Below are 12,500 nucleotides of genomic sequence, written 5' to 3'. Positions count from 1 at the left end.
TGTACAGGAACATTTGACAGGTGGTAATTACCGAAAGTTTGTCATTTCTTAAAACTGTATCAGGGTTCTAATGGTTTCTAGTAATGACCTCCCGTCGTCTGTTTTTCCCCCCCTATACTCCTGTAGGCTTTGAAAGCCTGTCACACTTGTTAAATGTACACACACAGAGATATAAAACCTATGAAAAAAAGCTGTGTGCAAATTTATCTGGGAAACAATTCTACGGAGAGCGACTTTAGTTGGGGTACAAAACTCAATTCAGTCTGACTCGATGAATCGTATCATTTGAATGTTCTTGGAGGAAATATGTTTTTAACAGAAGATTTACGAAAAACTTCCGAAGCTATTTCTTTCATGCGGTGTGATTGTGGCAAACTTTCAAGACAATAGACCTATCCAACATGAATTTCAACTTAATTGCTGCACTGCATGCACACACACACAGGTGCACACACACACACGCTCACGTGCATGCTCACAGAAACGCACACGCAGTAGTTTTCTATTAGTTTTCTAGTTCAACTAATTGCACAATGTAATCCGTCGATTGAGTGTGACAGAGAGAGAGAGAGAGAGAGAGAGAGAGACACAGAACAGAAAGAGAGACAGAGAGAGAAGGTGTGTGTGTGTGTGTGTGTGTGTGTGTGTCTGTGTGTGTGTGTGTGTGTGTGTGTGTGTGTCTCTAGGCCCATTGGTATCTATCAGTGTGGCCACAGTGAGTTTAAGTGCCAGTGCTGGCGGCCCATCGACCAGGCTGTGGGGAATTCAGATGTGGGGGGGGGTCAGATGACCTGGAGGGCCCCCAGCTGCCCACTGGGTGTGAAGGGCACTGATGTGACAGCAGTAATTACACCAACAGGAAGTCAGCTGGGGCCACAGTTCGTCAGAGGAGCTCCGCGGTGCTCTCAGCACAGCGTCACCCTCTCTCCTGCTCTGCCTGTGAGCCTGTCTGATTGCAATCACAGCAAAGGGCATCGTCTATTTGTGTACCCCGCTCGATGAAGCCTAAAATTAATATCTTATCTTATATGGAAATTAAATAACAGATGGCATGATAGCAGTTACAATATTAGTGGTGTGGTGGCAGTGAATGTTTTCGGTTAAAGTGACTGTATGTCACACAGACATACTATAGTCATTTCGACAGTAATAGGACCCTCTTGACCATGTCTACATGCCTAAATGCATTGAGTTGCTGCCACATGATTGGCTGATTAGATATTTGCGTTAACGAGCAGTTGAAAAGGTGTACCTAATAAAGTGGCCGGTGAGTGTATACGACAGTATAATAATGATCCCAGTGGGAATCCAATTCACAACCTAATCGTTGTTAGCACCATGCTCTACCAACTGAGCTACAGAAGACCACAATACAGAGGAACACAAAGAAAGAGGGATGTATTTAGTCCAGGACTAGGTTTAATCTGGGTCAGAGATGTCGGCCTAAGAAGAGGAAGCACTGGGAATGGCATCCCTGCACATATCTACTAGTATGAACCAACGTCACATGTATGTGTATGAAATATGCATGTGCTCATCCGTTGTAATGATGCATCTTTCCATTGAGTTGGCCTCCCAGTTAATTATTTCCCATATTGATTTGTGAATTGCAGCTTTACATGCAGGTCAATGAGCACAGGGTTAGGCTCCTAGGCCCAGCCTCTCTACCCTCTCTCATGTCAGATCACACACACACACACACGTACACATACCACACTAGCATACATGTACATTTTGACATACTGTATATTATGTATATTATGCACACAAGTGCTTCATTTGACAATCTCTTCCTCTCTTCTCTTCCTCTCCTTTGTCTCCCAGGATGGACCATGACCGAGGGGGAGACAGAGGCGTGGGGGTCTCTCACCTTCACTATGAAGGGGAGGAGGGTGAGTGACATCAACAGGATTCGGAGTCTGACCCATGTTTAAAAGACATCCAAAACTCTTTACATCCATTTGTATGCAGTTAGACTAATTATAAGGATATAGTCGATTCACCACTGTCATTTAATCTAGCGAATACAATAATGAATCTTTATTAAATCCAACCTACTACTGTGTACCTTTTACTGTACAGCACCCAACATAGTGTGTGTGTGTGTGTGTGTGTGTGTGTGTTTGCGCGTGTGTGTGTGTGTGTGTGTGTGTGTGTGTGGTGTGTTTGCGAGTGTGTGTGTTTGCGGGTGTGTGTGTGTGTGGTGTGTTTGCGAGTGTGTGTGTTTGCGGGTGTGTGTGTGTGTGTGTGGTGTGTTTGTGAGTGTGTGTGTGCGTGTGTGTGTGTATACAGTTCCCTAGCTTGTCCATTTGTCAGAGCAGCATTGATTCCTCTGGGTTCTGCTTTGCACTGAAGAGGAAGTAACACAGTTACATACGGGCTTGATACATCCGTTTGTGATTAGCACTCTGAGGTCATTTACTCCAATAATTATAGATAGTTAATTATTTCAGCAGGCTTTTTCTACACCATTGGTTTGGGAGAATGGTCTAATTATTATACCCGTCGTGTTTTTCTGTCGTTGGTGGGATGGATTAGCTTCACTGTATTGAAGTGTCAGTATCAGTGGCAGTGTCATCATAACTAACAGTATGCTGTTTTAAGATAAAAAATAGAACATTCTGCGTCGCTGACATCAAAGTAAAACATGAACAAGTGATTTTAGTCATTTCAACAATATGCAAATGATTAATATGATTTGAATAAGAACAGATTATATTTTTCGTTCATTAATTTTCGTTCTTAATTGAGAATGGTTTATTCATTAAAAACAGAGAGAGACAGCGTATCATAATGTATTCATAGTTTGTCAAAGTGCTTTAACATTCATGGAAATATTCCTTTGTGTACCAGCGATTAAGTTAATGGTGTGATTAGATTGTTCAAATATCTTTTTTTATTTCAGTCAGTTTTTTGGTCTTAGTAGCTCAGTTTGGTCTAAGCTCAACAACAGGTGGTTCAAAGCTTTTCTAAGGTTGATTATGCTCTATCATATATTTCTTGCAATACACTATATGGACAAAAGTAGTGGGACACCCGAACACCCACACGTGCTTGTTGAACTTCTCATTCAAAAACCACAGGCATTAATATGGAGTTGCTGCTATAACAGCCTCCACTCTTCTGGGAAGACTTTCTACTAGAATTTAGAATGTGATTGCAAGGATTTGCTCCCATTCAGCCACAAGAGCGTTAATGAGGTTGAGCACCGATGTTGGGCGAGAAGGACTGGCTCGCAGTCGACGTTCCAATTCATCCCAAAGGTGTTCGATGGGGTTGAGGTCAGAGCTCTGTGTGCAGGCCAGTCACTTTGTGCATGGGGGCATTGTCATGCTGAAACTGGGAAGGGCCTTCCCCAAACACAAAGTTGGAATCTCATTGGATGCTGTAGCATTAAGATTTCCCTTCACTGGAACTAAGGAGAAAACAGCCCCAGACCATAATTGTGTCCACATGCTTTTGTCCATATAGTGTATGTTTACCTCTTCTCACTCTAATGAATCTTTTGATTCGGATGTTGTCGTGTCGTTACGTTGTTTGGTCCGCAGACCATCAGTCCATCTACATCGGTGTCCCCGTGCCTCGCGGCTACAGACGCAAGCGCAGGCGGAGACGCTCCGTTTCCAGCCGTGACCCGGGGGACAGGGACACGGGGGACAGGGACCGACGCTACGAGCACCACCGACACGGAGACCACCACCACGACCACGACCATGACGACAGGGACAGATACAGAGACGTAGACGTAGAGGAGGGCGTCATGGACGACCTCATCGTCCCTCCTGAAACCAACCGCACCAGTGAGTCTACCTCCCCACACTCCCCACACTCCCCCACCCTCCCCCACACTCCCCACACTCTTAGAAACGGTTCCAATAAGGTTTTTCATCTGTCTCCCTGTGGGAGAACACTTTGAAGAACTCTTTTTGTGTTCCATGTACAGTAAAACCGTCTGCGGAAAGGGTTCTGCATGGAACCCAAAAGGGTTCTTCAAAGTGTTCTCCCATAGAGACAGCTGAAGAACCCTTTTTGGTTCTAGGTAAGGTAGTGCAGTGCCACATACCTGTGTGCTTTGACACCACCCTATGCTGTATGCTGCCCTGAATGGGGGAGTTGATCTAAATTGCTTAACCAAAATAGAGAGCTACTTTCTTTAGGAAAGCTTCTAAGTCAGTTGTAATTGTATCCTTGGGCCAGAACCCTTTCCAGCCTATCAAACCTAGGCATTTACAATCACAGCTGGATAGACTGTTTGAATTGTTCAGTAGATTATTAATTAGGATTAGAAATAGTCCCGTGGCAGCACAATCGTTTGAACTGTGTTGTTGCTCTATGCATGTTGAATTTAAAAAAGAAGTAAAGAACAACAAAGAGGCGAGATATGAAAGCACACTTTTGAAAGAAGGGGAGTAAAACAATTTGGTGATAGGAATAAAGTTTGGGGGATCAATGGACCCTTTGATGCCCCCCACCTCTCCTCCTCACAGTAAACACAGCTAGCTAAGGAAACTCTACAGTCTCTCTAGCAGGAACATTAATACCTACCCAGTGTTTGTCTGAGCGTTTCTAATGGCCAGATAGAAAATGGATTGGGTGAAAATTAGAGTCGTTGTTTGCTGTGCTGCAAGGCATGCAGTACAATCTCTTTGTTCTTCCTACTCCTGACACATAATGGCTGTGTTATATATTATAAATGAACCCTCTCACACCTCTCTGCAAGCAGATGGAGGGAGCAGAGCATCTCTCAACAGTGCAGTGTGACCATGGTCTATTGTTGTCTGTTGTCGGTCTACTGTTTCTTTACTCATTCTATGGTCATAATATATTATATGATATGGTAATAACATGATAAAGGAGAACAGAAGAGAACAGAATAAGATCACTGAACCTTCTCTTCTATAGTTTGTCCTCAGTTTGACTCAGTTTGACTTCTTGCCTTAATTCGTTGCCATTCATTCATTCACAAATACCGTCCCTCACAAATGTTTGACAAGATAGCCCTTCCAGGGTAATATATCTATACAACAGGCAATACAACTGGAATTCCCTTGCGGGTTCATGTCGATACAATGATTCAGTGTCATTGAACCCTCATGCCCTTTTGCGACTCACTGTGTAATTACAGTTCCATCTATAGTTGAGAATATTGTGACCAACCAAAGTTCAACACCCTCTCCGCCCCTCGATGGCAACCCAGATACGAGATCCATGACAACGATCATGTAAATGTCACATAATCAAAGGGATCCTACCATACGGTAAGCAGGTCATTGATTATCTATCAAGCCCACGTGCGTTTCTGTGTGGTCGAGGAGCTGGTTCTTCATTATCACTGACTAATCAAGCCATTGTTAAACTGGACAAAAGTATCGACATATTGGTGAGCTGTAGGATCGGAGCGGACAGGATAAAGAGTTATTTTGTGGTTTAGTATCTATATTGATGAGAGAGGGCTGACCTGTTTTCTGGTCAGGAACTGAGCGCTGACCCGCCAGTACAGTCTGTACAACACTGTAGAGACCAAGCGTAGAGGTCGGGGGTGTTCCTGTTTGTTTCATAGAAACACTGGTCCAATTCATGGCCCAATATAGTAAATGGACTGCACTTATATAGCGCCTTTATCCAAAGCGCTTTACAACGGCCTCTCATTCACCCATTCACACAGACATTCACACACCAATGGCGGCAAGCTACCATGCAAGGCGCCGGCCCGCTCACTGGGAGCAATTTGGGGTTCAGTGTCTTGCCCAAGGACACTTCGACATGTGGCCAGCCGGGGCTCGAACCGCCGATCTGCCAACCTTGCGATCATTAGACGGCTGCTCTACCTCCTGCGCCACAGCCGCCCCAAGATCATTACCGCCACATACATTGGTCCAAAAGAATATTTTAAAGTGTTCAAATACTTGGAGTGGTTGCTTAATGTCCTCGACCTGTAACATATTTCATTATGATTACTATTCTGTTGTTTACAAATTGACGTGAATTGTTACCAGCTAGTGAGCACACAGGTTTGTCATGGCTTGTATACACAGTGTTACAATGACCTGTTGGGCAAGTCCTGGTCACACCATGTATGAATTCACTATACGACTTTAGAAACAACCTAGCAACTGAACAATGCAAACTAGCAACTCAATACCAAACCTTGTTTCTGATTGGCTAAATGGACAAATGGACTGTGGAAAGTTCAACTGTACAAAAACAGTTTTTGTCTGTAAAATAACTGTCAAAACGTAGAGAAACCATTGGCTCAATCCATAATTAATGGGTAGTACTATATGGTTGGTGTGGGAGCCTAAGGCTACTGTTATTTAGCCTATCTGTTCATGAGTCTGGTTAAGGTCTGGTTATGGTTTATCTGTTCATGAGTCTGGTTAAGGTCTGGTTATGGTTTATCTGTTCATGAGGTCTAGTTAAGGTCAGAGAATGGAATTATTATTTTTGACAAGGATCCACCATGGATCAAAACGTTGTTACTATTAAACAGTCCCTCCAGAATTTAGTGATTATTTCCAGTCGAATCAAACCACACATCAACAAACTTGTTTTGTCCTGTCAGCGTGTTCATGTGTGAAATTGATAGTAGATGATTGACAGGCAGAGCAAGGGACTTATGAATGATAAGTAGATAGATGTAAATTCCTGATATCAAAGAATTACTGGTCTAGGTTGAGTGGTCTGAGGAATAGAGTTAATTGCAAAAGACATTACAATTGCCCCAGTCTCCCCTATGTGAAATGATTTGGAATGCTGTTTGAACTCAAGTCTGGAGGAATTGAGGGCATGACCAATGTACCGCTTCTTATCTTCAACATGCTAGTGCTTCATAACACATTCATAACCCCTTGTTAGTGAAGAGAGTAGAGCGTTCAACTGAACTTTTTAACATTTTGGAGCTCTCTCGTTTCGTTTGAAGACTATCTCTGATGTGTGTGTGTGTGTGTGTGTGTGTGTGCGTGTCTGTGTGTGTGTGTGTGTGTGTGTGTCTGTGTGTGTGCATCATGTGTGTGTGTGCGTGTGTGTGTGTGTGTGTCTGTGTGTGTGTGTGTGCATCATGTGTGTGTGTGTGTGCATCATGTGTGTGTGTGTGTGTGTGTGCGTGTGTGTGTGTGTGTGTGTGTGTGTGTGTCCCAGTGTCCCCTGCAGCGGAGCGGCTACGCTTCATCCTGGGAGAGGATGGAGAGGACTTGCCAAACCCGACACTCTTCACTGAGATGGACACACTGCAGCATGAAGGAGAGGAGCTGGAGTGGAAGGAGTCGGCCAGGTGACCACCCGGTGCCAAACACACTTAGTACACCACAGAGACAAAGACAGAGACAAACACACCTAGGTGGAATCCTAACTCCAGACCCACATGTGGAAATCTTGCATTGATGTCAATGGAACATTTCTGCGGATTTTGTGGATTACGATAGGATTTCATCCTGTATGAGACCCGCTTCTGTCACCTGTGTCATACTGAGTGGTGTGTGTGTGTGTGTGTGTGTGTGTGTGTGTGTGTATGTGCGTGTGTGTGTGTGTGTGTGCATAGATGCGTGCCTGTGTGTGTGTGTGTGTGTGTGTGTGCGTGTGTGTGTGCATAATGTGTGCCTGCGTGTGTACGCAGACATAAGTGAATCAGTAAAACAAAACCAAAAAATTAACAATGGTGTGGAATTGAATAACGTGAATCACTAAATGCAGAATTAAGAGTGGGCAGGTGACTGTGAGTCACGCAGACCCACACAGACACATCATCCCATTCAACTCCCATGTTTCTCCCAACACCCTGCATGACAGTATGGAACTAGAAATGACACGTCTGGGTGTTGAAGCCAAACACTCAGGCCTTGACATTTACACCTACTTTCACGCAGCGTGTGAGCTGGGGTGTGACTGACTTGAAGCCTCTCTGTATAATGTATTCACTGTGGAAACACATTTCCTCTTTTCCTCATTTCCCACTTCGAATCGAATCAAACCAAAACATCTATTATGTGTGTCTCTTTTCCAGGTGGGTGAAGTTCGAGGAGAAGGTGGAGGAGGGAGGGGAGAGGTGGAGCAAGCCCCACGTGTCCACGCTGTCCCTACACAGTCTGTTTGAGCTGCGGACCTGCCTGCAGACTGGCACAGTGCTGCTGGATCTGGAAGGCTACTCTCTGCCCCAGATCGTTGGTGAGCCACTGGAATTCACACAGTAATGTTGTATGAATGAATGAATGAATGAATGAATGAATCATTTAGGTAAATCATTAGGTTTCGGTAATGCGTGCGTCAAAGATGTCTCACAGGCGGAAACTCGGAATCCCGAACGACAGTTCCTCAAGTGTCTTTTAGGAAATATTAGTTCCCACTTTTTACGAGATAGATAGATAGATAGTTTGACTGTGTGATAGATAGATAATTAGATATTTTGAAAGTGTGATCGATCGATAGATAGTTTGATTGTGTGATAGATAACTTGATATTTGGAAAGTGTGATAGATAGATAGATACATAAAAAAGGTTTTAAAAAATGACGTGTTTGGCGCAGGGGTTAAGGCAGCCAGCTAGAGGTCCGAAGGTTCACGGTTTGAAACTTGATATAATTTAATTTAATGTTTATATTTTTTTTTTTACATTTAACCCAAGCCTTCATGCAAATCTTTACAATATATTTACAATATATATATCTGTCTAAGTTAATCATATATCCATCAGTAATCATAAGAAAAAATGATCTATGCCAAATCCAGGGTCCAGTTAGAAGAACATCATTTACTACTGAGAAAGGCTTCAAACACCATTGTAATCGTGTCAGTTCTTGTAAATTAGCCTACACCATCATTTTATAGCCTACATACTTTTTTAGATGAGATTTTAGATTAGATTCAGACAACGAAATGCAGTAAAAAGTGTGTCAGAAGAGGGATTTGAACCACCGTCTTAAAATGACAAATTAATACCATGGCAGCAGTCAATACCACTATGCCATCGTGACGAGCCTGCTGCTGATATCACCACAGTAGTAAATATTTATTTATTAAAATATGAATATATAACAATAACTGGGGCTAGTATGACCTACGCATTTAATCGGTCAGCAATTTCTTGCCAAACCATTTCCCTCGCCTTGTTAATTGCGGCAGTATTGCACTATTTTACAGCTTATTTTTCGTCTTCATAAAGATCATCAAGATCTACTTCCTAAAGTAGGAGTGCTGCACAAAAAGTAGGACCCCTGCAGAGTGTAGTATCTTCATTTCGACAGTTTGACTCTTCGGGGCTCTTTATGTCTGCGTGCATGCGCCCATATCGAGGATTTCTAAACCGGTGTTCTGTGAACACTGATGACACAAGGCTGATCCTCGTTCGAGGAATCACCTGAGGCTTGAATCCCAATTACGAGTTCCCTGAACGCGGCTTTTATTTTAATCGCCGATATACTAATCAATGTACGTGGAATACCCCCCAGGTCATTCATATAGTACGCAAACATGATATTTGTTAACATTGATTAACTTTTATATACCAAATAATAAAGAAATTACAGCATAGTGCTTGTGTCAAACCTGAAAAAAAGAAGTAAATAAATAAATGAATTGATAAAATGAATGAATTGTTTGTTTTGGCAATAATGATAACAAAAATGTATAAAAAAAGAAAAGTACAAAAATACAAAAAGAGAGTTCCATCTAGAAATGTGATTAACCATTGTGTATTTGTAAGTGTATGAGGAGGCTGCCAGCGGAGAGCCAACATCTTCTTGGCTGCAATGTCAGCCCTTGTCAGCCCTGATGATGCAGTGTTTTGAAAAGTGTTTCCTCTCACTAGATGACATCATCGAGCAGCAGATCGAGGAGGGCATGCTGGCCCCTGACCTGAGAGAGCAGATCAGCTTCGTCCTGCTACGGAAGCACAGGCACCAGACCAAGAAGCCCATCCACCGCTCCCTGGCGGACATGGGCAAGTCCAGCTCCGGGGGAGGTGAGAGTCACGGCCCTCAGCCGTGCTTCCAGAACGCGACTACCTGAATCGCTACCTGAATCGCCCGCTGCGTTGCTATGGACACCGCAGCTTTCGGCCGTAACCCTAACCCTAACCCTAACCATAGCTGGCATACATTTTCCTAACCCTAACCCTAAACCTAACCCTAACCCTAACCATAGCTGGCATACATTTTCCTAACCCTAACCCTAAACCTAACCCTAACCCTAACTATGATCCAGCATCAACTCCCTCTCGCCTCCCTCACGCATCGTGTACATCATATGCGGAAATGGGTGTGGTTTCGTCTAAACTCCGTTGCGATTCAATACAGTAATCCACCTGCTTCATACATGACCACGGTCGACACCAACGTGCTATGGAATATATGGAATATGAGAATGTCGTCGCCTTCTTAAAATAACGAACTTTTGAGTAAAATGACGTTTTTGCCTGAATATCCTATATTCTAGATTCGGTTCAGTTTATTTATCTGTTTTTCGGCAAAACTTGAAAATATGACTCAAGCCATTACTTTAAGGTAACAATATGGACATGAATCAAAAAATAAAAACATGCACTCTTTTCACAGTCAATTACCCCAGCCTCCCTCACACTTTCCCTCTCCCCAATTGCCAGTGTTTTAGTAATGCTGTCACCCCAGTGTTCTCTCTCCTCCAATCTGTACTTTTCTCACCTACAGTGACATCCTGTGTGTGGTTGTACTCAAACGGGCTGAGGCAAATCGATGTGTTATTTGCAATGTGTCAAATAAATGCATTCATTCATGTCTTCCTTCACACCTCCACACCTCTGTTCCCTCCCTCCCTCCTCAGCTCGTAGTCCTCAGCCTCCCCGCAGCGCCGCAGGAGCCAACACCGCCTTCAACCGCTCCACTGAGGACCTGCGCCTGAAGCAGCAGTCAGCCAGCTATGGCCGTCTTCGTGAGTGCCCGCAAAGAAATAGAAATTGATCTATTGTTTCATAATGCATAGCCTACAGTACATCGATTTTATTCTAGTTCATATCTTTAGTGTTTGTGGGCCGGAACTCACTTTATTCTAAAACTCTGTTGTTGGTTCCATTCCTGCTGAGACCATATATACTGAAATGTATGCACTCATTGCAATGTAAGTCGCTTTGGATAAAAGCGCATAACACTTTTTTTTTCACTTTGTTTGTTTGTTTTTACATCCCTCAGATAGTATGATTTACGAGTTAACATTGTTAACATTGTGTTGTGTTGCTTTTCAGGTCATGTCCAAAGTAGGAGTATGAATGACATTGCAGACACTCCCAGCACAGACCAGGTGACCCACTAATGCCACAGACAACATTACAGGCTCAGTTCACAGAGAAAGTACATGTTTTATGTCATCTAAATCATACTTAGTATTTGTGTTGAAACAGATCACCACAATCTAAGTCGTTACATGACCTAAAATGCGTATTTTCTCTGTGCGTGAAAATATTTCTATTTCTTTCCTTCCCCCTACAAAACGTGTTTGATTGAATCAACCAGAGTGTTTGTAATGTAGGAATTCATATTCCTATCTTTTGCAATGGCTTCTGCAAACAAAGTTTTGAGTTGTGTGCGTGTGTGTGTGTGCGTGTGTGTGTGTGTGTGTGTGTTCTTTACTGTGCCCCTTCTAGCCTATTCTGATGTTGAGAAATGGTTGTGTTCTGGGTAGAGGCTTTGTATTGCACTTATGTTTTATCGTTGCTTTGGAAACCAGCATTTTTTTCGATGTGTCATTAATCTCTGATTGTGTTTGTTTTAGTGTTAGTGTCATAGAGCAGTCTGGGGAGCCACATAACTCAGTCTGTTCTGAGGTCAGCTCCTCAGTATGATATCTGTTCTGAGGTCAGCTCCACAGTCTGATGTCTGTTCTGAGGTCAGCTCCTCAGTATGATATCTGTTCTGAGGTCAGCTCCACAGTCTGATGTCTGTTCTGAGGTCAGCTCCTCAGTATGATGTCTGTTCTGAGGTCAGCTCCTCAGTATGATGTCTGTTCTGAGGTCAGCTCCTCAGTATGATATCTGTTCTGAGGTCAGCTCCACAGTCTGATGTCTGTTCTGAGGTCAGCTCCACAGTCTGATGTCTGTTCTGAGGTCAGCTCCACAGTCTGATGTCTGTTCTGAGGTCAGCTCCACAGTATGATATCTGTTCTGAGGTCAGCTCCACAGTCTGATGTCAGCCTGGTGAACCAGGTCTGCCCTTGTTACCACCAGGAGTATTGGGCTGTCATGGAGGATGGAGAGTGTCTTGATCATTGTGTTAGAAACAGTTGCTTTCTCACAATTTTATGGTCAAAATATTTCTCTGAGACATAAATAATCGTATGGTCTATATAAGCTATTATACTCTTCTTAAGTATGTCTAGATCCCCTTTAAGGAGCAAGGACAAGACTTACCGTTGACAGCTGACCGGCAATTCCCCAAATGATTCCAACACCTGGGATAATGAAGGACAGAGGGGTTTAATCGTATTTGTTCCCTTGAGGACCTGACTGTCTCTTCATCTGTCTTTTTAAAGTAAAAGAGACCA

General features: G+C 43.3%; 1 protein-coding gene across 1 annotated transcript in view; it reads left to right on the top strand.

Annotated features, from left to right (window-relative positions):
* Positions 1 to 1,825: 1,825 nt before the first annotated feature.
* The window catches only part of slc4a5a (solute carrier family 4 member 5a), a gene marked incomplete at both ends in the record, with an annotated part of 25,877 nt that continues 15,202 nt past the window's right edge, over positions 1,826 to 12,500 (top strand). The window contains 7 exons of the mRNA XM_080530632.1: positions 1,826 to 1,892; positions 3,549 to 3,800; positions 7,138 to 7,270; positions 8,000 to 8,160; positions 9,799 to 9,973; positions 10,795 to 10,895; positions 11,206 to 11,261. Coding sequence (XP_080386758.1) covers positions 1,826 to 1,892; positions 3,549 to 3,800; positions 7,138 to 7,270; positions 8,000 to 8,160; positions 9,799 to 9,973; positions 10,795 to 10,895; positions 11,206 to 11,261 — 945 coding nt within the window. The remainder of the gene's footprint in view (positions 1,893 to 3,548; positions 3,801 to 7,137; positions 7,271 to 7,999; positions 8,161 to 9,798; positions 9,974 to 10,794; positions 10,896 to 11,205; positions 11,262 to 12,500) is intronic.

Source organism: Nansenia antarctica, assembly GCF_963989245.1.
Source record: "Nansenia antarctica genome assembly, chromosome: 5".
NCBI classification, from domain to species: domain Eukaryota; kingdom Metazoa; phylum Chordata; class Actinopteri; order Argentiniformes; family Microstomatidae; genus Nansenia; species Nansenia antarctica.
This window is presented reverse-complemented; position numbering and strand designations above follow the sequence as displayed.